We start from the raw sequence: 26,784 nt of genomic DNA on the forward strand, positions 1-26,784 counted from the left end.
TCACGTCACATTAAAATAAGCCCATGGGTGCTTCGGACTGTCAGTGTTGGAGATTTTTACTTTCATATTATTGATTATATTGATGCATATGAAAAAATAAATGTGCATTTTCACCAGTGCACTATTGTATGAAATCATCTTATATCTCATTTGCCTTTAAAAAGACTTCCTTTTTAATTGTTGCTGTTTTTCTACATTTATTCACCAAAGGCTCCTCATCAGTTTCCAAAAATGATTTTAGTATATGCTCCAAATTGTTTTAATCCAAATGCCCTGTCGTCATGGAAACATTCATTTTGTGTGTGTGTGTGTGTGTGTGTGTGTGTGTGTGTGTGTGTGTGTGTGTGTGTGTGTGTGTGTGTGTGTGTGTGTGTGTGTGTGTGTGTGTGTTTTGGTCTTGATAATGATACAGAGGGAAATACTATACACCAGTAAAACCAGAATCTACCTCAAGGAACAGCTTCTCTTCAGAAGATTAGCTGGCGTTGAACTGGAAAAGTGGCTTAATGCACACACACACACACACACACACACACACACACACACACACACACACACACACACACACACACACACACACACACACACACACACATACACACACACACACACACACACACACACACACACACACACACACACACACACACACACACACACATAATGACAACTGCACTGTTTTTTGTTTGTTTGTTTGTTGTTGTTGTTGTTTTTGTGTTTTTGCTTTCTGTATGGGAACAGTTCATTTATCAAACATTCATGATCAGATGTTCAGTCTCACTGAATTTAGTTATCTTTCATTTTCCCTCTGAAAAAAAAAAAAAATTCATTGGCAAACTGCTACAACCTGCTTTAAAAAAAACAAAAACATTTTCAGTCAGCTGCTCAAAATAGATTCTATATTTAAAAAAATACCAAAAACATTTATTTGTTTGTGTATAATCAGCTTGGATGTTTAAGTCATTTCAACTTAAATTACATTAAACTGACTTAAAACTGAGTTGAATGTTGTATAACTTATTTAAAAAAGTAGAAAATTGTAAAAACATATGTCGTCATAACTTATTGATAATATTTTTTTACAGACTGATATAGGAAAACTTTTATTAGTCAGACTGATTTTTTTTTTTTTTTTTTAGAAAAACAATTAGTGCTTTAAAGTATGCTGATCTGAAGAACTTACAGAATAGTGTATCATCAAGAACTTGAATAATGAAATGATTGTTTGTTAATGACTTGTGACGCTTGAGGTATAATGTTGCGCGTCATCTCTTTTTGGTCACATGAATGTAAAACTACAGAAATGACACTTCACATGTGCCATTACTTCTGATTAACCCTTTACTAATGAAAAGAAAAACACTGGGGTCTTATTTTTACTCTTAAAGTAACGTCAGTAGTCGAGAATTGTGACAGACCAGTGCGTCAGTGTGAGTTTCCAGCTGTCGTGTGTGGGGAAAACTCATGATTGTCTGGCTTTGTCACTTTGGAGTTTGACACATGCTGTTAGACCTGTACATCTGGTTCTGTTCACATGATGATCTCTCAGTTTCATTTAAATCACAGTCCTGATCAGAGACAAACACACACGCAAGAGGAACACACACAGAAGCAATCATGTTGTACATTGTGGGGGTAAGTTTACCTGTTTCATGTTTTAAAGCTTGTGTCTTGTGTTTGGTATTCTGTATGTGCAAAACTATCAGTGACAAAGGCTACATCTCAGTATAAGATTTTGGGTCAATAAATGGTACATAAATGCGTATTGTCTCTTAAGCGTTAAAAACCATTGTAAATGAGATATATTTTTTCCTTAAAGCTAAAATTGTATTTTTGTAATACCTTTTGGCTAAATATTTGACACAATAAAACCATAATGGGATATATAAATGCAGAGTACATCTCAGCTACACACACACACACACACATATATATATATAAGCAAATAAATGAAATTGCTAAGATAATTTGTATTGTTTCATATTGTTTCTCTTTTATGTATGCAGTTTTTAATTCGAATATTTTTGCAAATATAGATTTTTCTCTTTTTAATGTCTATTAATATTCAAATGTTTCTATCCACAGATTGTTCTGGGGCTTATTGGTATCATCAAGTGCATGTCACATGGTCTGAGTCAGGTAAGAGGAAGTGTTTAAATATGCTCTCATGACTGGTTAATCCGGATTTAAAAGACAGCAACAAATTATACATGATTATCTTGCTATTACATCTATTGTTGGGAGAAGCTGGCAGTGCGTGCTTATGTTATGTGTTTGAGTTTTTTGTATACTGAATTTACTGCTATGCTTTAATGCAAAACACTGTTCTCGAACCATACAATCATATTAGAACAAGAAGGGACACATATCTTAATGTAGATGCAGAGGAGAACATTTTAATGATGATGTTTTGTCCTAAGGCTCTTTGAACGCAGTCTTGCATGTTTATTGACTGTATTATCTCCAACACAGAAACATGCCTCCCAAGAAAAAAACTTGCTTTACAAAAACAAGGTGAGAATACAGCTCTTGTTCTCTTATGGCTGACTGAAGGAAGCACATGCTGATATCTGATTGTTTTCCTGCAGAGAATGAATGACCAGGAACTTCACCTCATCATAAAACTCCTCTCTGTCGGGCTGGTGGATGCAGATCCAAACACTCTGCACCATATAAAAGAATACAGAGATCTGAGAGGAAGTTCAACCTGAGAGAGGAAGCGTCACCCAGACAACTATAAAAAGCTTCCTTCCTCATCTTTAACCCTGACAGAGAAAACCTAAGAGCAGTGGTTCTCTTTTACTTTGGTTCAAGGAAACGTGTGACATGGCAAAAAAATGTTGTCCTCCCAGACCTTAAAATTACTGTGAAACGCTTGTACTCTTTTTCCTGATGATGTCCGAAATATCTGGATCATCTGTTCTGAAAGACTGGAATGGACTTTGAAAAAAAGAAGAGGATTTACAGTACACTCTTAAAAATAAAGGTTTCGAAAGCAGGTTTTTACAGCAATGTCACTATAAAGAACCTTTTGTGGAGTGGAAAAGTTCCATGGATGTTAAAGACACTTCATGGAACCATCAGAGCCAATAAAGAATCTTTATTTTTAAGAGTGTAGAAAAGGCCACTTCACAGTGCACAGACAGGCAGGTTTTACCGGACCAGGGTTACCCCTGTCGGAGTCTGTTGCTGTCTTTCGGAGCTGGTTTTGGCCGATTGAACATGTTGATTCGGAGTTAGAATGTCTGAGAAGTGACGTGCTGTGATCTGGTGACTGTCTGACATCTGTCAGTGCAGTGTGAATTGGCCTAAAAAGAACAAACATTCTCTTTAGAGAATTACAGCATTATGGATTATCAATATGTATTTATAATACTTGGAAGATCAGAAAGCATTAAAGGGATGGACATTTTTTTTTCACTCTCATGTTGTTCCAAGTCTGTATGAGTTCTGTTGAACACAAAAAAAGATTTTTAAAGAATGTTGGTAACCAGACAGTTGACAAGCCATTGACTTCCATAGTATTTTTTCCATACTAAGTTAATGGCTACCGTCCACTGTTTGATTACCACTATTCTTCAAAGTATCTTCTTATTTGTTCAAGAGTAGAAATATATTCATACAGGATTGGAACAACATGAGGGTGAGTAAGCGATGACAGAATTTTCATTTTTGGTTGAACTATCCCTTTAAAAATATGTACAGAACATATTTGCCATTGTCACCCACATTTGTTTAGAATGAAAAACAGATCTAAAATGAACTGAAGCAATTTAGTTCAACATATGTTTCAATATAAAGCTATATACTGCAAATTTACAAAGTCATGTTGAGCTGTATTTTTGCAAATTGTTCTGAAAGTTGCAGTAACAAAGCGCAGCACTTCATTTTCACACAGTTTTTGATTTTGTTAAATAACTTGCTCCGTAAATGTTAGAAGACACCAGCTTTATTATTTTTGACCAGTGGCAAGTTCCCAGAAATGTGTATGACATATATCACAGATGCACACTATAGTGTCAAATTTGCATTAGCAGAAAATGAATGGTCATATACAAAATATACAAAACTGATAATGCAACTGCAGACATAATTCAAAGCACTTGGAGCTGGTTCATACCAGAGATTATAGGGCTGAAACAAGGAACACGTTTATAAGGAATCATGTGCCATGTTTTAGTCTGATAAACACTTCCTTCTGACTCATCATGTTCTTGTACGTTTTAGAAGTTCTTTCCCTGTGAGAGTAAAAGTGACTATTAGGTATATTGGTATTGATATTTAGCATCAACATTGCTCACAATTTTTCCAATAGATGAAAATCTATAATGAAAATAAAACTATTTTCTGACCCCAAACTTTATGGTTCAGAGTTTGGCCCAGTAAGAACAGCAACGACACAACAAGCATGTTATGAAAGAAGAAGATGGTCAATCCTGAGCTGCTGAACAGCCCCAGTATAGGGTAAACCCAGATTCCCACTGTTAGATACACCCAAACAATCCTGAAAAAGAAATATATATATATATATATTAATCATGTGTCTAAAGCATGAGAAAAGTTTCATGACTAGTGGAGTCACCAACATAATCATCAGTATATCCCTAAAACAAACACAAGACATTCTCACCATCCTAGGTAAGCGAGACCAACAAATCCCAAAGCTGCTAAACCATTTCTAGTTTTCGGGTAGATATGTGGCTCCAACAGGATCTCGCCAAACAAGATTGGGAGAACTACAGTGTGCTGAAAATCAAACATACAAAGTGACTAGTATTAGACAGTTGTTGTGAATAGTTGTGAATGTGAATAGTAGTTGTGAATGCAGATTATTTAATTGACATATATTAAAAAAAATTATACGAAGGAATAGATAACAAACCATTGAATGATTCAACCATTGAGGGAAGAAGCTGTCAATTGAAGCTGGATAGACTAGCTGTCGGTCATAGGCAAAAATCAGCCAAAACAGCAGAACTACAAACTGAAGACAAACAAGAACAAACATTAAAAACATTAAAAACCCATTAAAAATAACAAATACACAGATTTTGTAATGATTCACTTGTAATGTGATTATTTAATACTTAAAACCTGTTAGCCTTTACGAGGACGCCGACGCACTGAATCGTTCTTTGTTTAAATAGTTCAAAGTTACTATCAGATTTAATGTTATTATTATCTTGACAAACTATACATCATTATAAAGATATAAGACTCAAGTTTCAGTATTTGACCACTATTTTATTCTGAGAAACTTATAGTGTAAGTTATGTATTAATTTGTGTCAGGAGTTATGTAATGAAACAATTAGTCAAAAGAAAAGAATATTTAGAGTCATAACCAGGCTGGAGAGGTGTGAATGTGTGCAGGGGAGACTGAGACTGAATGGATGCTTAGAAGATGACAATAAACATCAGTTTGCATTTTCTAATCAAAATAAAGTCATAGAAATGATCTTGAAAAACATTTAACTAAATACAGAGTTTTAGACTTATCATCTTCAGATTTTAAATGTAACATGGTCAGACATGTGGCTTTATCTGCAGTGCATTTCTAGATTGATACAATGCCAACTTCAATTTTATTTTCATGATTTCTAATAACTTTACAAAACTTTGAAGCTATTTATAAAAATAAATTTCATTATGACAATAATTAATTCTAAATTTACAATAAACTGCCAAGTGTCAGCTTTCAAATTATATCATACTTGTGCTTTTAGTGCAAAGGGTTTATGAACTGTATCTATTTTAGTTTGGTAATGCCATTTCTGGGGATTTTTCAAAAGTGGGGTTACTGGCTAACAGGTTAAAGCTTTAAGGCATTTAACATTAATCACCAGTAGATGGTGCACACTCACTATCTATCTATCTATCTATCTATCTATCTATCTATCTATCTATCTATCTATCTATCTATCTATCTATCTATCTATCTATCTATCTATCTATCTATCATTTATGGTTTGGTCTATATATTTAAAAAAACAAAACAAAAACAACAGAATGATCCTTACAATCACAAATATTAAATTGCAGCACTATAAAAACTCTAGATGACTGGCACAACTCACTCTCACCAAGTGAAGCACATCAAGATCAAATACTAGAACATCAGTTTTGTTCTATGACACCATTTGCCTGTTTTCTATAGGTCAAGTCACCTTTATTTAGGCAATATAGCGCAATACAGATTGTTTCAAAGCAACTTTATAGTGATAACAGGAAAATGATGCATTAGCAACAGTCAGTTCAGCGTTGATTCAGTTCTGTTGTAAAGATCATCAATGATTAAATTAGTTGATTTCATCTAAAGCAGTTCTGGAAAATAAAATGAAAAAAGTCACACTCACCATTCCCACTGGAAACACAAAGACGGAAAAGAGCAAATCCTTGCAGAGGCAGAGAAATGATATTTTTGAGCCTTTCCCCACAGGCTGAAGATCATTCACAGATGCCATTCCAAAAAACACCATCTGTAAGACCTGAGAAATAAACGTTAACCAAATTTACAAGCAACCTCCAGTACTGTCCAAAAGACTAAGAATGTTGATGTAAAGTACCAAACTTACCAGGTTTAAAAATGTTAGGTATTTCCAGGGTCCGCCATAGACAAAGATCCCAGGTGGCAGTTCTGAATCACCTTTTGCATAAATAGACTGAATAACAAAGGCATACCAGCTGAAAGCAACAATGTGGTAAAATTTCTTCAAAATGCCAGTCATGTCTGCAGTCATATAGTGTGTTGCTGAAATCCAAAATTCATCACTATCAACCGAGTTCTCTACTGTTATATGAGCTGCAAAAGACTAGGAAAAGCCAGGGGAACTAATTCAGATTTGTGAGAAGAAAAGCTTGTATTGAGAGATTAGCCTAAACTGACAAGCTATTTTGACATGGTGTTATAAAAGTGCTAATCTTCACAAAGGGCTCTGTGTTTTTCTGGTGACATAACGTTTTTTTCTTCTGTTTTCACCCACAGTAAAATTATCATGGGCTAAAAAAGTGTGCTCTGTTATTTGGTTTTGTAAAGTCGAATTTAAGCTTAACTGCATGGCTAACATATTTTGCAGAATGACTCAAACTGCCTAAGAAGCTAATTATAGATCAGTGATGTCACAAAGTTAAGTAAGCATTGCAAAACTCAATTCAACAGTCTATTTGAAAGCAAAAGTGATACTCAACACAAAGTTTTTTTCCATGATGTATTATGGTCTATAGTCTCCATTCACTGCCATATTATTTGACTTGAAGAAATAGTGGAAAAAAACAACACTGGCCCCTACTGCCTTTCATTGCACAGGCAAAAGAAAAAGAGAGACATTTTTCAATATATCTTCTTTTGTGTTCCAGAGAGGAAAGAAAGTCATACAGGTTTGGAATGACATGAGAGCAAGTAAATTATGACTTTTGGGTCAACTATCTGTTTGTTCCCACTTAAAATAGCCTACTATAATAGTATTAAAGGGGAATGATTACACATTAAACAAAAAACATTGTGTTAACTTTCCTTTCATCAGAAGATTAATGAACATTAACGTCTGTGTGATAAATCCCTTACCGTTAAGCATTTTAGTTCAGTTCTATTCTGACGAATAGAGGACACAAAACACACAAGGGCATTATGATATTTGAAGAACATGTCTTGTGTCCTAGTTTTATTTTATTATCATGTCAGTGTAGACCTTACTTTGTTCTAAACATGATTCAAACACACAACATTTGGAAAGGTTGGCAACATGTAACAGACATTATTGGTTCTCTACACATTGCTGGGATCCTCCATCAAAAACAGAGGCAGTTTCACTACATTGACAGTTGTTGACAAACAGATTTTACAATTTAAACAAATCGATATCAATATCTCACAATATTGCACATTTCATCTAACTGCACAAGATTTTCCTCAATTCTTACTTTAGTGTTTTGTGTTACTGAGAAACTGTTGTATTCACCCTTAACAAAATATGTTACCTCATGTCTATGTGCTTTAGGATATTCCATCGTGCATCAACATAAACCAACATAATGTATTTTACATCTTTAAAAATAGACTAGTAAACACTTATGCATTGGAAGCAGTGGAACATCTTTTCCTGTTCTCTGGCCACAGTATGTGAATGAACAATTTCCCCTTTCCCTCCTCAAAGCATCCTGTTATCATTCCACTACAGCTCCACTTTGTTCCATGTTTTCTATTTACATTTACATTTAATCATTTAGCAAACAGTTTTATCCAAAGTGACTTACAAATTAACAGATTTCAAGTAAACTACATAGAAAAATGTGTGCCCAGTTACAGATCCACTTTTAAGTTCTTTCAATGTGTGTTTTTAATACCACAAACATCTGGGCACAAGATAATTGTATTAAATGAAAAAAAAAAAAAATACTTGGAGAAAAGTTTCATGCTGTATTGAAACAAGAACACTAGTCTGTTAACATGTTGGAGCAGTATTGGAACGATCTTGAAGACATTCAAAAAACCTGCTCCTTGCTCCTGGCAATAACATGCAACTTACTGTTTGGTAAACAACTCTTATAGATCACAATTTCTGGATACAGAAATCCAATAATTACAAAAGATTCAGAAATACGTTTCACAGCTATAAATAGACACACACAATAGGAAATACCTGCTCTATCGAAAGCTTATTACAGCTGGTAAGGATTGTGTTCCTGTTTTTTGTCAGGCAGTTCAACTGTTAAGTCTCGCAGGGATTTCCATCCTCTCAATATAGGCAGCAATCTTTGGTATAATCAGTGCAAGTTCACAGTTTTGAGGTAAGACAACAAAATCGCTTCCCTCGTATTGTTCCTTTACTGGAGCCACTCTTCCAATGGTTTAAATTATGAGGCCTGTGAAAACACCAAATACAAATGCCTGAGTAATACAAGTAAAAGTCAATTTAAAACATGACTTAAACATAACAACACTGAACCTACTAGAAAATTTTCAGAACAATTTAAAAATAAAAGTGCATACACACACCCACATTCACAAACTTAAACAATATGACTGAACATTTTGAATTTTTATGAACAAATTCTACAATGTACCTCAAAACGGCTGTAGACCTTCCTCTCTTTCCTCATTTTCTCCATCTTCTGTATTAACATGTCCTTTTCTTCTGGTGTAGTCTTGGAGGACCAGGGCCTTCCCGAAAATTTTGAAAACAGTTTATCTGCAGAGCTAACCTCACCCTCTTTGGCTTCATTGGGTGCAGCAAGAGTCTGCTTAGACTGGGATGATCTGCTTTGGTTCTTTGCTGAAATTTGCTCCAAAAGAACTTTAGTGTCATCTCTAAGGTTGCTGCACGAGATAACATTTGCAGTAGATAACTGATGGGCGGACATGATTGATTTTGGATTCTTTGCAACAGAAGACTGATTTTCTGAATTACTATGTACAGTCAAATCTGATTTTTCTGACACCTCTGAAAAGTTAGTCACAGAGTTTTCCACCTCTGGTGTTGATTGTTTAGGGTCTAGGGTTGTAGAAACCTCTGTCTGAGTTATCTTGGACCTTTCAGCTATAGCTGAAGTGTCATGCCTCTGAGATTGCCCTGTAATGGTCTCATTCTTTTGGCACTCATCTAGTTTTTGGTCATTTAGACAACTAGATTCCATTGGGTTTGATGATATGCTAGATTTTAATTGTGTGATTCTCTGAGCTGAGTCATTTGAGTACAGGCAAAGCTCTGGTGAATCTTGAGGCTGAGTTGAGCTCACCTCCACTGAATTGAGACTAGTTAAAGCATCACTGTCTGTGTCTTTTACCATAGGAGTAATACATGGTTTGGTCAATGCTTGTGTTTTGTTTAGTTCCACTTGGCTATCACAAGGTGGAACAGTATCAGTTTGGGAATGCTCAGTTGTGGAACTTAAGTCTATAATGACTGTAATTTGAGATATGCTATTGTCTGCCTGAGTACTGTTAGCATCTGGAATGGGTTTGTTGAAGGCTTTGGATAAATTATCATCTTTTTTCTTTTTCTCATTCACACAGTAAGACTCTGTTGCAGTGATGTATTGAAGGGATTCATTTTCTGTTTCAATAGGATGTTTGGAAGTGTCTACCGTCATTTTAGTGGAGTTCTGAGATAATTCACTTTCGGTTACAGTGAGCTGCTGGGACAAATCAGTCTCTTTTGCAATGGGTTGATGCAAAGAGTCTGTGGCTGTTGTGGTGGTCTTCTGGGAAGGGTCTGTGACTGTTGTAGTGGTCTTCTGGGAAGAGTCTGTGACTGTTGTAGTGGGATGCTGGGAAGAGTCTGTGACTGTTGTAGTGGGCTGCTGGGAAGAGTTTGTGATTGTTGCAGTGGTCTGCTGGGAAGAGTCAGTGACTGTTGAAGTGGTCTGCTGGGAAGAGTCTGTGACTGTTGAAGTGGGATGTTGAGAAGAGTCTGTGACTGTTGAAGTGGGCTGCTGGGAAGAGTCTATGATTGCTGCTGTGGGATGCTGGGAAGAGTTTGTGATTGTTGCAGTGGGCTGCTGGGAAGAGTCTGTGATTGTTGCAGTGGGCTGCTGGGAAGAGTCTGTGTCTGTTGAAGTGGGATGCTGGGAAGAGTCTATGATTGTTGCAGTGGGATGCTGGGAAGAGTCTGTGACTGTTGAAGTGGGCTGCTGGGAAGAGTCTATGATTGTTGCAGTGGGCTGCTGGGAAGAGTCTGTGACTGTTGCAGTGGGATGCTGGGAAGAGTTTGTGATTGTTGCAGTGGTCTGCTGGGAAGAGTCTGTGTCTGTTGAAGTGGTCTGCTGGGAAGAGTCTGTGTCTGTTGAAGTGGTCTGCTGGGAAGAGTCTGAGACTGTTGAAGTGGGCTGCTGGGAAGAGTCTATGATTGCTGCAGTGGGATGCTGGGAAGAGTTTGTGATTGTTGCAGTGGGCTGCTGGGAAGAGTCTGTGATTGTTGCAGTGGGCTGCTGGGAAGAGTCTGTGTCTGTTGAAGTGGGATGCTGGGAAGAGTCTATGATTGTTGCAGTGGGATGCTGGGAAGAGTCTGTGACTGTTGAAGTGGGCTGCTGGGAAGAGTCTGTGACTGTTGCAGTGGGATGCTGGGAAGAGTTTGTGATTGTTGCAGTGGGATGCTGGGAAGAGTCTGTGACTGTTGAAGTGGGCTGCTGGGAAGAGTCTGTGACTGTTGCAGTGGGATGCTGGGAAGAGTTTGTGATTGTTGCAGTGGGCTGCTGGGAAGAGTCTGTGATTGTTGCAGTGGGATGCTGGGAAGAGTCTGTGTCTGTTGAAGTGGGATGCTGGGAAGAGTCTATGATTGCTGCAGTGGGCTGCTGGGAAGAGTCTGTGACTGTTGCAGTGGGATGCTGGGAAGGGTCTGTCTCTGTTGCAGTGGGATGCTGGGAAGAGTCTGTGACTGTTGAAGTGGGATGCTGGGAAGGGTCTGTCTCTGTTGCAGTGGGATGCTGGGAAGAGTCTGTGACTGTTGCAGTGAGTTGTTGAGAAGAGTCTGTGACTGTTGTAGTGGGCCGCTGGGAAGAGTCTGTGACTGTTGCAGTGGGATGCTGGGAAGAGTCAGTGCCTGTTGCAGTGGGATGCTGGGAAGATTCTGTGACTGTTGCAGTGGGATGCTGGGAAGAGTCTGTGACTGTTGCAGTGGGATGCTGGGAAGAGTCTGTGCCTGTTGCAGTGGGATGCTGGGAAGAGTCTGTGACTGTTGCAGTGGGATGCTGGGAAGAATCTGACTCTGTTGCAGTGGGATGCTGGGAAGAGTCTGTGACTGTTGCAGTGGGCTGCTGGGAAGAGTCTGTGACTGTTGTAGTGGGATGCTGGGAAGAGTCATTGACTGTTGTAGTGGGATGCTGGGAAGGGTCTGTCTCTGTTGCAGTGGCATGCTGGGAAGAGTCTGTGACTGTTGCAGTGGGATGCTGGGAAGAGTCTGTGACTGTTGTAGTGGGCTGCTGGGAAGAGTCTGTGACTGTTGCAGTGGGCTGCTGGGAAGAGTCTGTGACTGTTGCAGTGGGATGCTGGGAAGTGTTTGTCTCCATTGCAATGGGCTTTTGAGAAGAACCAGTCTCTATTGCAGTGAGTTGTTGAGAAGAGTCTGTGACTGTTGTAGTGGGCTGCTGGGAAGAGTCTGTGACTGTTGTAGTGGGATGCTGGGAAGTGTTTGTCTCCATTGCAATGGGCTTTTGAGAAGAACCAGTCTCTATTGCAGTGAGTTGTTGAGAAGAGTGTGTGACTGTTGCAGTAGGCTGTTGAGAAGAATCTGCTCCCAATGCAGGTGGTTGTCTGAAAGGTTCTGGGGAAAGTTCACATTCTATTGCAGTGTGGTTTTGGGGAGTGTCTGCCCCTGATGAAGTTGGTTGTTGGATGGCATCTACAGCTGATGCTGTGGACTGCTGAGAAGTGTCTGTTTCCATTGCAATGGGCTTTTTAGAAGAACCTGTCTCTATTACAGAAGGTGGTTCAGGAGAGTCTGTGACTGTATCAGTGGACTGCTGGGAAGGGTCTGTGGCTGATGGAGTAGTCTGTTTTAAAGGTTCTGCACCTGTTGCAGTGGGTTTGGGGTAAAGTTCACTTTCTTTTGGAGTGTGGTGTTGGGAAGAGTCTACCACTGATGCAGTGGACTGCAGAGAAAAGTCCATTTTTGCTGCAGAGGGGTGTTGGGAAGAGTTTGCCCTCATTGCAAGGGAGTGTTTGGAAAAGTCTGAAGATGTGGCAATGCACTGTTGGGAAGGTTCATTTCTTGATGGGTCTGTCCCCATTACAGGGAGTTGTTTTGAGATTTCACTTTCTGCTACATTGGAGTCTTGGGTAAAGTCTGTCCCATTTTTAGCAGGGAGTTGAGAGTCTTCCCCTGTTTCAGTAGGCTGTTGGGAGGAGGCTGTTTCATTTGCAGTAGAATGATGTGATGATTCACTTTCTGTTACAATTGGCTGTTGGAAAGCATCTGCTACTGTTTTGATGGGGAGGTTTTGTGATGTTTCACTTTCTGTAGCAGTGGGATGCTGAGAAGATTCCTCCCTCAATGCAGTAAGCTGCTGAAAACAGTCTGTCTCTGACGCGGGAGGGTGTTGAGAAGAGTCTCCATCCGTTGAAGCAGGTTTTTGGGAAGGCCCACTTTCCATCCCTGGGGAGGGAACTGCATTTATGTGGTCAGGTTTTGAGGATACACTAGTATCTACAATTTCAAGGTTTGGTTTTGAATTAAAATCTAGAGATACATTATCAGAGCATGAGCTAGAAATATTGGGTGAGCTCTGTGCAATAGTTGTGCTAAATGGTGACATACACTTTGTCTGTGGTAACTTTACAGGCAGACAACTCCCTGTCAGAACAGCATGGGAGTGGTCTGTTTCTTTTGGACTGTGAAATTGGATGAGGCCAGATTCTGTTGAGGGAGTATTGAATGCAACAGATTCTACTTGATTTTGCACCTCCAATGTAGCACTGGCTGTAGAAAGGGAGTTTTTTGAGCAAGGTTCTGAGGATGAACTTATGCAAGGATCAGAGGACTTACCAGACAACGCACAGGAAGGCTTTTGAGCAGAAATGTTTAAAATTGGGGATGTCTGATTTTTAGCTATAGATACTGTTCTTACCTCTTCAACAGGTTTTAGAGTTGGATCAGTGTCTTTTTGATTTTTTTTAAAAGTTGAGCTAGATTCTTCAGCAAGTTTTTTCTTAAATCTAATTTTTTCAGCATCAGTAGCTCTATGCATGATGTCTTTACTTGATTCCTCATATTTGGTGTCTTTACAGGTTTCTTTGATCTCTGGTGCTGGGACAGTGGTATTTTTTGACTTGAGTGTGGTTTCTGTGGTCTTGAAAAAAGGTCCAGCATTTTTATCTGCGTCATTAGTGGAAGGTTTTTCTGATAGAGCAAATTTTTGGGTGGCTTTCACCGGATTGCTCTGAGAAACCTTTTCTGTTGCAAGTTTGCGTTTGGCTGCCAACTCTTTGAAAAACCTCAGTCTACAGTCAGGGTCATTCATATCTATGAAAGAAGATGACTTTTGCAATAGATTAGATGGGCATTCATCCCTTTGGCTTTTTCTTTCAGGAACTGCTGTTTGAAGCTGGTCTTTTTCTTGCAGAGGACAGAGATTTTGGGAGTTTTCAACCTTATCTAAATCAGAGTTTTCACCCAATTTGTTCAGTTCATCCTCAGGTTGTGCAGACTCTATTTCAGAGTTATCAAATGTGTTTGACTTTACAAAATCGCTCCACTGAAATGGTTGAAATGAAGAACCAGTCCTCCTTTTGTCCAAGATGTGTGGTACACGAGCTAAATGTTTTGAAGCTTCATCCCCATCCTTTTCTCCCACAGTATCTTTCATCTCATCTGACGTATGCAACTCCAAATTTGAACTGAATATCAGTGAGTGTCTCAGTCTGGAACTCCTTTGTAAAGGTCGGTTGGGTTTCTTCTTGAGGAAGTCTTCACTAATCCGGTTTGTCTCTTTAGGTTTTCTATTCTGCGTCACCTCCCCTTTGTCACCCTCAGTGGTGCAAGAAGACTCTGAAGTTGATGTTGGTGTTGTTTTGATATTTATTTGTGATAAGTCTGTTGGATGATTAACTGAACTGTCAGGCACAACAGAATTATTCTGAATCTGGACAAACAAGGGATTTTCCCTAGGTGAAGGTATCCTGTTAAACTCTCTGTTTCCTGGTCTAATTTCTGGACGTACAGGACCACAAGGAGCTTCCTGTGTAAAACATGGAACATCACCACATGTGCTGGATCCTTCAAGTTCAGCTAAATCCAGTTCGCCTGCATCATCATATGCACTAAGGTATGAGCTGATCCTCCAGTCCCGCATGCCTTGCTTTTGACTCATATCCTGTGGTTTGTGGTTTACATTAAAGAAACGTTTCTGTTCCGGCAGGTTTGGTTGTTTTGGTGAGCTCTGACAGGTATAAGACTGACCCATGTTATGTCTCTTAATATTGGACTGCACAGGTGACAATACATTTCTTGGACCATGTCCTTCCTCCATAGCAGATTGAGACTGCAGGTATCTTTGAACATGGTCATAAGCTCCAGGTGGTTCAGCCTCATCTCCCTCATGAGGGTAGCCAGACCCTGTAAACTGATCAATGTGGTGGCCTTGGCCTCTAAGCTTCCCATACATGTCATAACCAGATTGAAATTCATCTCCCTGGTAAATACGAGGTTCCCTTGCAAAGTGACTGCCCTGGAGCACAGCTCCCTCCATGTACTGTTTTCCTCTCATTATTGGAATGTTTTGAGGAGGCAAGTATTCATAATCAGGTATATGTCCGTAGCTATTCCTTCTGAAGCCAACCATTTCAGTTGGTCCTCTCATTTGCCTTCCATGCTCTATAGATTGATGGTCCCCTCTAAATTGTTGATCAGCATGCAGGTTCATGTGCCTCTGAACAGAAGGATTTGCTTCTGCTGCACTGTGGATGGATTCACTCCTAAAGGGTAACATTTTTTGACCCACTTTCATTTGGTCTTCTCCAGTACGTTCGGCCCATTCCATGCCCATAGTTGGATATTGTCTGTTAAACATGTGGGTCTTTTCTGTGTTGTAGTAGCCTTCAGGTTCCCCAGCATAGTGTGGCATATTTGCCAAAACATTTTCAACAACCAGTGGCTCTGAATGGGCATACAGAATCCGAAACTCTTCATCAAAGGTGGTCACAAGCTGTCCCAGAAACAGATGAGCAAGACAGCGATGTATCTTCTCAAAAGACCACATGAAGCTGCAACACAAAGTGAGAAATTGTATTAACCAACACATATTTAATGTACACCTTGATTAAACACAACATATACTAAAACAAAACATATAAAGTATACATTTATAAAGAACTGTTAAACAGTAAAATGCACTTACCTATAGTTGCCACTTAAAACAGCTCTGCAGTCTACTAGTATAAAGCGATCCATCATCTGACCTTTAAATGTCTTTCCTGAGCGGCAGGAATAGGTACTTCCAGACACAGTTCTTACCCGCATGAACTGCAAGTAAAATGTATATTAATGAATTTGTACTGATTTGTAACAATCAAATAAAAAAAGTACCTACTTTTATCTCATCCAGATTCACCCTACAGCTGTTCGCCATCGAAACAAAATGTTGAGCATTCAGTTCATCAAGCAGAACATAAACAGCCACACCACGTGTTGCTGCACCAAGGATATCAGCAAAGATGTCAACATCTGTAAACATATCCATCACCACAGCGATAACCTAGAACAAGAAATGAAACTTATATTATCATATATATCAAGTTAAAAAACAACAACATGCATTGCAATGTCAGAATGAGTTTGTTTTTAATTATAAGAACTTTCACAAGAACATACTTTTAGTATTAATCATCTAATACAAACTTAAAAATACTGTGCTTTTTTTTCTTCAAACGTTTAAGCAGTTTTTAAACGGACTTCATTTAAATTATTTTGAATATTGTATAGATAAGTCAAATGGTTTGATTACCATGTGTGCTTGTGAAGTGTCAACATTTCACGTTTACAACAGAATAACCAGACATAAATGACAAAGAGGTGAATATCAGATGAAGTTGGAAGGCAGACAACACTGTCTACTTTTATGTTTACTTAGACTTCGGTTTACCATTTTGTCAACAATGATGGCACCCAGTCTATTTTTTATTAGGCAAAAGTTCAATCATGAAAGAGACTGCCAAATTATATTACCCCAATCTGAATCTCAAACTGCCTCAAGGGCAAATTTAACATGAGAACATTTTTGAAAAGAAAAAGAGTGCATGCAGGCTGCACTGCAGGCAAGAGTGCATGTAATAACAACCATTTCATGCCTTCATTGATCGCAACATTTTCATGAAGATACAATACAGATCTTGTGTCAATTTGGCATAAAATCAAATTCTTATATTCAGCACCTTTAGGCAATTTGAGACAATAAACTTGTATCGCTAGTAACTGAATTAACCGGTAGTTAAAATGTCTAAATTGAAATAAGATCATTTGGTTGTGTATTTAAACCAAAGATGTCAATAGAAACTACAATCCTAATAAGTGCATAATAGCTGTCATTGTCAAGCTTAGAATGAAAGACCAGCTGTGAAACTAGTGTGACCAGTTTGCCATTTGTACTAACCTCGCATTACCTACTTGTGAAAACAGTACCAAAGCAATTAAATCCACTGATTAATGAGGTAAGACATCTACCGTAATACTAAGTCGCATTTACTGACTTTTGTGATGCAGTAATAAGAAAATATTTCTTAGTGCACTTGGACAGCATGCAAAACTCACTTGCTGTGCAGTCTTGATCATCCTGCGGACTTGCTCTTTGATACTGGGCATCTCGGGGTCAGACGGGTTCACCAATGTAGTGACCTCAGTTGGTCCAACAGATCTGTATTGCTGCGGCCAGCCCAAGTCCAGGTTTGGAGCATCATGGTCTGAATGTACCGGCCAGTAAGTGTCAGAAGAGCCATCTACATCTTCTGCCATGCATCTCCTCTCTAGTTGTGCGGTCTGATGTGGAGCTTGCACCATGCATCTGATATATTCAATCTCTGAACGGGATAAGAAATCAACCACATCTACTTTCTGAAGAAACCCATAGTAGCCATCCAAGTCAGAGTCAACCAGGGCATCGATAGCCATTCGGTATTCCTCACGGTAGTGAGGGGCCAGGTAGTTGGGGTCCAGGGGGTTGTCCCCGGTAGAGGAGCACTGGGAACGATGAGCCATATTTACACCTGGACCAGTGGAGTTAAGAGATTAATTATCATCAGAAAAAAATGGTAATGTACATTCATTCCACATGAAGGCAAACACTCTGCCCCCACCCCTACATGAGAAGTAAACATGTTCATAGATTATTGTGATGCACATATTTTTAAATAAACAAACAAAAAAATTAAACAACAAAAAAAATACTTCTGTTGCAAATGCAAACATGTAGGACTTAATATCTATTATGTATTTCAACGGAGAAAATTTTTTTCTTTGAGTTTTTAAATGTTTTGTCATCCAATGACATCACTAAGAATGTATGATACTAACATCTATGAATGTTTCAAAAAAAGAGCCAGAAGTCTAACATTATATTTAAACCTTAAAACTACATAAATTATAGTAAGACAAGTCATATCATGATATGATTTCAGTACTAATCCACCACCAAATTTTGTCTTATGTTTAGAAATAATCTAAAATGGCACAAACTTTTTTCTTTTCATTATTATTCATTATTATAATGTATTTTTGGTAGTAATATCCACGGATCTATATAAATGTAGGCCAATATAAATACATTTGGATAGATCAGTGGTAATAAAGCATTTAGAGTAGAAATCAAGCATAGGCCTATTTGTGTGTCCCTGGAACATAACTAAGGTCTAAAGGGTGAATTACAATATGGATATTAAAAAATACATAGGCTAATCGAACACCGCATCCATTTCTTTCAGTCCACATTGGCTTCAAGTAGTCTTAGTTAAAACGTAAAGTAAAAGAATCTCTGGAGGTAAAATCATATTAAAAGTAAATTATAATCTAAACCAAATATAATTTTAAGAGTTTCAAGTAGCCTAGTAGAAAAGCACGAATCCTGTGCGTTATTATCATTCAGACACTGAAATGAATCTGAATAGATCGAGTATCTCACATCTGCTTCAACAATCTCTGGGTGTGTCGCGACAACAGAGAGCCCACCATTTAGGGAGTAAATCTGCCAAATCTTTCTCTGGTATTTATATAAAGACAATCACTATTGTTAACTTCATCACAAACATATTTTCTTTCCCATGAGGATCGACGCGACCCCGTTAGATTTTGACGTCGTAAATCGAGAAGCTCTCAAGTTTCGCAAATTTACTGCCAAGCAAAAAAAGTACAGATTATGAAACCTAATGACGCGTTAAAGTTTCCTCACATGCATTTAAAGTCGACTTACCAATTTAAATCGCACTTGTCCTTGATTCCCTGTGTGAAATCCCTTCATCGACTTCATAAGACCGTCATGACGAACGACAGACGTTTAACTTTCACTCCAGTTGAAGAAGAGAAAAAAACACACATCTCGGCCAACATACACACGCACACGCACACACACACACACACACACACTCAGGCAAAACCTGTTCGTGTTCGCGCCGCAAGTGAAGAGAATAGTCTATTCCTGCTCAAAATAAGCGCTTTTTCCATTATTCCAAAATACAATTCAATTACATATAGTGTCAGAGTTAAAGTTGTTAGGATACGCAGATTTCATGACAGGATTGATTCCATAACATTATTGATTTGATTTCCATATGAGTAGGTTATATGCAAGTTAATAATTCACAGTCATAGTCAATCTTTAACTATAAACACAAGGTCCTGATAACGTAGACTTGATCTGGAGCTCAATTGCACATACATTTGAGAATGTGTGTTTGTTGAACATACAGTCAGTCAGAGGTCACTGATCTACGTACAGCCACTGTACATATAGGCTAGCCTATAGATACATATTATTAAAGTCAAGTAATAATTTAATGCTCTTAATTTAACTCCTGGACTAATTCAATAGCAAACAATTCATGTTCCAGTTTACAAGTAGGTCTGAATTGTGGGAATCCCTTCCACTTTCCTAACTGGACCCACAGCGACTTACTTAGACAAGACCATATTTACAACTGCTATGAACATTCTGTATGTCCAGTAGGCCTATATCATCTGTCATCAATGAATAACCAATTATTATTTTTCTTTGTATAAGACAAATTTTGTATGTGTGCAATCCATGTGCAGATCAAATGGGGTCACGAGCCTGTGTGAACTTGTTTGGCTTGAACAGAGTAACTTAAAAGGGGAAAAAGTATGTGAACAAAACTGATTAGTGTTTCTCAAAATAAAAGTATGAATAATTATACAGATATATCAACACATTTTCTGGAAATAAAAACAATTGAAAGTGAAAGGATGTTGAACTTAACTCAACAGTCAGTGATCACTAAACATTTTGTAATGCAATGCAAAATTCCCCTTTGTGTTATAAAGGGAAAAGTTTTCAGTGGGGCGGGTAGATGATGACAGGATTTTCTTTTTTTCCAGTTAAAAGCAAAACCTCCACATTCTGAAGGCGAATTTAGACATTTGAATATGCAATTTCCACCACCTTGTTTAACAAAAAATAACAGCATGTTAAAACCTACAACACTTGTGCAACTTACCAAAAGAGACCAATACTTTATTTGGAAGTTGCATTCAAAATCCAGTTGGTTCAAACATCTGAAGGGACTTTTGCTGAATGAGCATGACGTTTCTGCCTGTTTGACATATACTTATATATATCTGAAAGCATAATGGTCTAAGATAACATGCACATAGTGCTATTGTTATTATCTTGTTTGCAGAGTTTCAGTATAATGCATGACCTTTATGTACATGCCAGCGTCGACCTGGACAACAGAGACAACACCTGAAATCAGATCAGAGCACATCGGCCGTTTCTGCGGCAGAAGGTCTGTGGTTTTTCTCTCTGGAAACGATTAACCTTAGCCACTGAAGTACGATTAGTCCCACTGTCTGAAGAAGATCCTCCACTCTCTTACACCAAGTGCTTCACAACAAAATGCTTGAATATTTTTCACAACTCATTGTCAAATATACCTCTATTGATATAACAGCTATATGTTTGACAGCTCCTCAAACATTAATTAGGCTATATTGATGTATAGAAGTCCGCACACAATCACCTTACATTAATCAGAAAGTAAGTGTTGTTGATTCAATGTTTGTAAAGAACCAAAGGCTTGTGTTCTGTCATTGTGTTCCATATGAATTCATGCTTCCCTTCCAAAGAAAAAGGAGAACTTGGCTACTGGAGAGCCACAGGATATGATGTAATTTCTCAAGTGCATGCCTTAACAATCCTGCATTGTTTCAACAGACACCGCCTAAAGCACATATTGCAAGCAGTGTTAAGGGTGAGGATGTACGTGAACTCATACTTAAAAACATTCCAAGTACAAAAGTCATTTTCAAAGCTATCTCTTCACTGCTAATCCGCATACCTGTTAAGCTACTCACAGATCTTTAAAACCCTATGAAATGAAATGTCTCGACAAGCACAGTTTTTTTGTGCTGATACATGTAAAGGATATAACAAAGAAGGCATCACCCTTTTATGATTAAATAATCAATAGCCATTAGTTGAGTTATGTCAATGCTACTTTGTTGCAAGTCACAGCACAGGAAAGTGTTTTTGGAAGGTGAGGCATTCTTATCTTAAAGAACATTCGATTGGACAAAATATGGCTATATGCTGAATGCCAATGGGTCAAGGTTTGGTATGGGATAGTTGGATCTTAGAAGGTATACGCCACACTATATATTGCTAACATTTCATTATATTATTATTATAAGTTTTATAGAGTCCAAATAATTTTTGAAGGGCTCTTAAAGGAATTGTTCACCCTAAAATGAAAATGATATCATAATTTACTCACCCTGGCGTTTTTTCTAATACCTATAAGGCCTAGGAGAATTTTTTTTTAAAATGTCCCGCTTGTGCTATTCATATGATGACCAGCAGCAAGCTTTTTTTTTTAAAATAATTTAAAAAAAGTATCACAGAATGATCCCTTGTAACACATGTCATTTATTCCAAGTGTTCCAAGTGGAATAAAAATTTAAAATTTCAATGTTTTATTTTACAAAATTCATGACCTTGGCCGTTGGTCTTCTGTGCGATGTGCACGTTCGTGAGAATCTGTCAGTCCCTGCAGTTCACTCCGACTTACCGAGAACAGCATTCACAAGCTCTGAGTTCTGAGAAATCAAGATTAACAAAAACACAACATGAAATTCAACCAACTTCTTCTCTGGGGTGAATATATCCGTTGTGTTTGTCGTAACAAGAAGTTATCGTGTTCACATCCGTCAACTGCCATTCTGACTGTCATCAGACAAACAGAGTTCCAGTCTGGTGATATTTGACTCAGTGAAGAAAGTACACAGATACTTTTTTGAGATTTCTAGACATTGTGTTTCATTTCATTGTGTTTTTGTTAATCTTCTCACAACGTGTGTGCTTTTCTGGGTGAGACGGAGTGAACTCTATCGCTAATAGTCTCATGACTCTCATGCAGACATGCAGGGAAGACCAACGGCCAAGGACAATAATTTCGGTTTGTTTTTCACTAAACCCTGTTGTATAGCCCCAGAACACTTACAGTTATGATCAGAATTAATAGCACCCCTGTTAAATATGATCAAAAGGGGGGGGAGACATCATATTTCCCAGGGGTGCCATTAATTCTGACCACAACTGTATATAAGATACATGACGCATATCATTCTGTCATTCGTTTTTAAAAAGCTTGATGCTGTCGCACTGCAATTATATGGATGAGCTCAAGTAGGACTTTTTTTTTTTAATTCTCCTTTTGTGGTCCATAAAAGTTAGAATGGCATACTGTATTAGAACACCAGGGTGAGTAAATGATGACTTCATTTTAATTTGAAGGTGAACTATCCCTTTAAAAGAATAAAAATGACTTATTTTGTATGCATATGAAAATGTGTATGCGAAAAAGTCTGCATAATGGTATCAAAGGATTTTGACATTCTGCTTTGCAGCGGCATGCAGTTCTCAATCTCTTACTACATCTACTCTAAACATGCTGCAAGCCTTTGCACTCAAAAAATATGAAAATAATGTTTTTGCCAGCAGCCAGATCCATGCAAATGCACAAGCATTTGTCAGAATCTGGCTGAATATTATTTGCATGCATTAAAAAGAGCGGCGGGACTGTATTAGCAGCTAGCACTGATCTTTATATGAGGCTAATGTCATCATATTTTCTGTCTTTCTACAACTATCACCAATCCATTTTTATTTTTCAGGCTATTTTTTAACTAAACTTTGTATAAAGATAATTCTCAGCTTGAAAGACATAACAAAATAATTTGATATACTGTTTTAATGTATACAATATGTGTGTGTAAACATGCATGAATGGGTATTGCATATTAATGTGTTATTGGGGTGAGCTTTTTGTCAACATGTTTTAAAGACAAATTATTTGAAAATGATTCAGATTTAAATGATAATTACAAAATATTATCCATAAGAGAGCTAAATTCAGTCATTCAGTCAATGTCAGTCATTTTTAAAGAGCAAGGAGAGGGAGTTGTCATGGTCAAACCTCCAAACATTTGGCCAGAGGTGTAAAGGAGTCACCTGAAAACCATACTTGAGTAAAAGTACAGATACCTTGCAGCAAAAATTACCCCATTAAAAGTTACAACTTTCAATACGGCTTGAGTAATGTGATTTTAACAGTAATTAAAGGAGAACTCCGGTCAATTTTAACATTGAGCTCATTTTTTTGTGAATTTGGAGTGCTGTCAGTACAGAGAACAACGACAAAAATCGGTGTTGCCTACACCGTGTTATCCTCTTTTTAAAATTTGCACCCTGTTGACTTCAATGGGGCAAGTTTTAAACCTGATTTTAGCCTCTTAACATCCTTGATGTGTCATTACAAGTGCACAGCCATGTGAGTGATTCCTTCAGAGTGAACATGGTGAATCTGACTGCAGTAGATGTGCAAGATATGAATAAAAATTATGTTATTTCAGCCAGCGCACATACCTGTATTTACATCCTGTTTTCGGTCGAAGCCCATAGTAATCGATTGTCGAGTTCACGCGCATAGGTTTAGTACGTACAATCATGCGCCCGAACTCGACAATCGACTACTGTGGACTTCAACGGAAAACAGGATGTAAACACAGGTATGTGCGCTGGCTGAACATCATTTTTATTCATATCTTGCACATCTACTGCAGTCAGATTCACCCGCGTTCACTCTAAAGGAATCACTCACAATGGCTGGGCACTTGTAATGACACATCAAGGATGTTAAGAGGCTAAAAGCAGGTTTAAAACTTGCCCCATTGAAGTCAACAGGGTGCAGATTTTAAAAAGAGGATAACACTGTGTAGGCAACACCGATTTTTGTCGTTGTTCTCTGTATTGACAGCACTCCAAATTTACAAAAAAATGAGCTCAATGTTAAAATTGACCGGAGTTCTCCTTTAAGTATTTTCCTCGTAGCCTACTGAATATAGGCTCAAAGATGCACTAGTCCTCAACACCTAAGAGACATGCCAGTGAAAAACAAGAAACCGGTGATTTGTAAGGAGAGCAAGCATATATTTTCTAAAATTGAAATAAAACTGAACACCTCAAAATTGCAATAAATCAAGGTTTACACAATAGCCTCTTAAACGTCTAAAGCACTAAAGTCTCAGTTAAGCTCAAGTGCCCAGAAAGGGAATAAGTAAACCCATATCCTTCAAAAAGTTATCTTCAAAATAATGTTAAATTAAAAAGTCCCCCTCGGCCCGTTCGCCACGGGGCCTGGTGTGGTCACACCGGTTGCACTGGCCTAAGGACAGCCCATGGTGAAACACCTGCGATTCAAAACTACCTGCTAATGCACCTGCATTCATGCAAAGTAGCCTTGTTTCACGCACAAATGCCTTGTAAATGCCTTGTAGATGGTGATACACTTCTTTTGTAGCAGAAATAAATTGCTACAGAAAAAGTTAGGTGCCATAAGTAATTGCATTACTTATCACAAATGTATTGGAGTAAAGAGTCCACTCAGTTGCTCAAAAATATAGTCAAGTAAAGAGTAAAAGTTGCTAATATCTTTGATACCCAGTAAAAGAAAAAGATACCGAAGTACAGTAACTAATTAGATTTACTCAAATACTTTACACAATGCATTTGATATCTCTGAAAAGCCCTGAATGTGCTCCTCACAGTCCATCCAGTACACTACATTAAACGGTACAGGAACTGTGACATGTATAGTCTCAGAGAAATTCGCTAAAATATAATGTCTTCTACAGAGGACAAAAGTCTATGGCTGGGTCTCAGGAGGAAAACCTGGGGGTCATGATGGCCAAATGACATTTTTTTGCAATTGAATTAACATATTAAATGTTAAAATATTGAATCTGAAAATTATGTTTTCAAACAGTGTGAAAGGAAACACAACCCAGATGCATATCAGTCAGCTGTGTTACAAGTGTCACATTTCACATAAAATCACATTTGTGCCTTGTGGGCAAATAAACTCAGTGATAGTAACCATAGTAACTAACAGGACACAGCTGAACCGAATGAACTAATGAAGGAGGAGTGGCTAGAAACTGAACAATGAACACAGAGGAAGTCCAAACACAAACAGAAACATGACAGTAAGTGGGACACTCAGGTTTTAGTATATTTCCTCTTTTTCCCTCTGTATTTCCCTCTTTAGCTATTCAGAACAGTACTGGGTGAAGGGCTAAGGGCAAATTACCAGAAAGTATCCCACTTTACCCACACTGTAAAAAATTATTTTCATGATTTGTTATCACAACTTTTAATCTTTTGTCAAATCAACTTAGATAATTAATGTGGTTCAGATAACATCATATTCTGAGTTTCTATTTATTAAACCAATCTCTTTGTTGCATTAACTCAATTTTTTAATTTCAATGAACTAAAAATTTTAAGGCAACCAGGTAACTTACTTTTTTAAGTTAAACCAGCAATAATTTGTTACAGTGCATGAATACTCATTTACATACGTTACAAAGACCTCAATAGAAGTTTCCTATAAAAGGGTGAAAGCAGAGAGACACAGATTGAAAGATGAGAAAGGCTTCACCTTTACAGAACACACCTCATAAAATAATGTGACACGGCATTCCCCTTCTCAGGTTATATGCCTTCATCAATCTTCATACTGTGTGTAAAAACAAATCCAGATTGCTTGAAGCACCGGTTATAGAAATATGCATGTATGAATAGTCTAAACAAGTGTTGACTGAAAATGAGCTGGTTGGAACTGAACTACTTTGGACACAATGCAAATTGTCATGGAAACGGGAAAATATTGATTCATGAACTGATTTTCAGCAACTCATTTGGGGAACCAGTTCAGAAATTTGATAAATTGCTCTAAATGAAAAAGATATGTATAATTTAGCCCCTCGCTTTAATCCAATGCGGAACAGAGGTGAGCAGAAAATCTAGTTTGCAGGTTAAGCTTTCGAGAAATCATGTGAGAGAGACCTGACAGGAAATGTTGTGCAGATAGTGTCTTGTTCAGTGTTGATCAGACCTGTTCATTCAACAGGCCTGTAAAAAGACTCAATGTGCTGCTGAATTCAGTCCAGCACACACACACAGCAAACATGAAACAACGCTGTAGAGAAAGATTTACAGCTCAACCCAGAGGGGAAGGGAGCTGGTTTCAGATACTTTTCAGGTTACTTACATTTGCTTTCAAAATATGAAAGAACAAAGAAACTAAATTCCTCACATACTTACATGCAAGCAAGCACGCGAGAAAAGACATAATTGTCTCAACCACAGCATTTCAGAACAAGATGAAGGGTGGGGAAGGGTTGGAAACACTGGATGTGACTTCTGAACTGTAGCTCTTTATCCATTTCTCATGAACTGATCTCTGTAATTGACATGAGGATAATGAAGAGTCAGTCACTGTATATTTAAAGGGATAGTTCACCCAAAAACAATAATCTACTCACCTTCATGTTTTTCTTTCTTCTGTGGAAAAGGTATATTTTATGTAAAAGGTATGGTCTGTTTGTCACATAAAGCTATCATATGGCTTCTTTTATGATACTTTTATGATGCTTTTTCGTCATTTTGGAGCTTGTGAGCCCTTGTGCTTGTTAACTTCCATTATATGAAAAAGATCAGAAAGCCTTCAAAATATATTTATGTTCCACAGAAGAATGCAAGTCATGTGAGTTTGGAATGACATGAGGATTAG

General features: G+C 37.9%; 2 protein-coding genes across 2 annotated transcripts; both read right to left on the reverse strand.

Moving 5' to 3' along the window:
• Positions 1–3,935: 3,935 nt before the first annotated feature.
• On the reverse strand, positions 3,936–6,825 carry LOC307149658 (androgen-dependent TFPI-regulating protein). Its single transcript, XM_079856152.1, has 6 exons — positions 6,575–6,825; positions 6,356–6,487; positions 4,883–4,984; positions 4,631–4,746; positions 4,353–4,504; positions 3,936–4,238 (listed from the first exon to the last, which is right to left on the reverse strand). The coding sequence occupies exons 1-6, from the start codon at positions 6,737–6,739 to the stop codon at positions 4,207–4,209; spliced, it is 699 nt and encodes a 232-aa protein (XP_079712278.1). The 5' UTR covers positions 6,740–6,825; the 3' UTR covers positions 3,936–4,206.
• A 375-nt stretch (positions 6,826–7,200) lies between these two features.
• Positions 7,201–19,066, reverse strand: fam83ha (family with sequence similarity 83 member Ha). Its single transcript, XM_079856151.1, has 6 exons — positions 18,888–19,066; positions 17,237–17,688; positions 16,020–16,184; positions 15,828–15,952; positions 9,063–15,693; positions 7,201–8,861 (listed from the first exon to the last, which is right to left on the reverse strand). Exons 2-6 carry the CDS (start codon positions 17,678–17,680, stop codon positions 8,853–8,855), a joined length of 7,374 nt encoding a protein of 2,457 aa, XP_079712277.1. The 5' UTR covers positions 17,681–17,688; positions 18,888–19,066; the 3' UTR covers positions 7,201–8,852.
• Positions 19,067–26,784: the final 7,718 nt, after the last annotated feature.

Source organism: Squalius cephalus (assembly GCF_949319135.1).
Source record: "Squalius cephalus genome assembly, chromosome: 21".
Taxonomy (NCBI): Eukaryota; Metazoa; Chordata; class Actinopteri; order Cypriniformes; family Leuciscidae; genus Squalius; species Squalius cephalus.

What these genes read in the sequence shown, in the direction of transcription:
- LOC307149658 (XM_079856152.1), bottom strand. Translation starts at nt 6,739, where the DNA reads ATGACTGCAGACATGACTGGCATTTTGAAGAAATTTTACCACATTGTT. An exon ending in ACCTAACATTTTTAAACCTG is followed by an intron (nt 6,488 to 6,574) that starts GTAAGTTTGGTA and finishes TTTATTTCTCAG; the next exon opens with GTCTTACAGATGGTGTTTTT. An exon ending in AATGGTTGAATCATTCAATG is followed by an intron (nt 4,747 to 4,882) that starts GTTTGTTATCTA and finishes TTTGATTTTCAG; the next exon opens with CACACTGTAGTTCTCCCAAT.
- fam83ha (XM_079856151.1), bottom strand. Translation starts at nt 17,680, where the DNA reads ATGGCTCATCGTTCCCAGTGCTCCTCTACCGGGGACAACCCCCTGGAC. An exon ending in TGAATCTGGATGAGATAAAA is followed by an intron (nt 15,953 to 16,019) that starts GTAGGTACTTTT and finishes TTTTACTTGCAG; the next exon opens with TTCATGCGGGTAAGAACTGT. An exon ending in GTTTTAAGTGGCAACTATAG is followed by an intron (nt 15,694 to 15,827) that starts GTAAGTGCATTT and finishes TTTGTGTTGCAG; the next exon opens with CTTCATGTGGTCTTTTGAGA.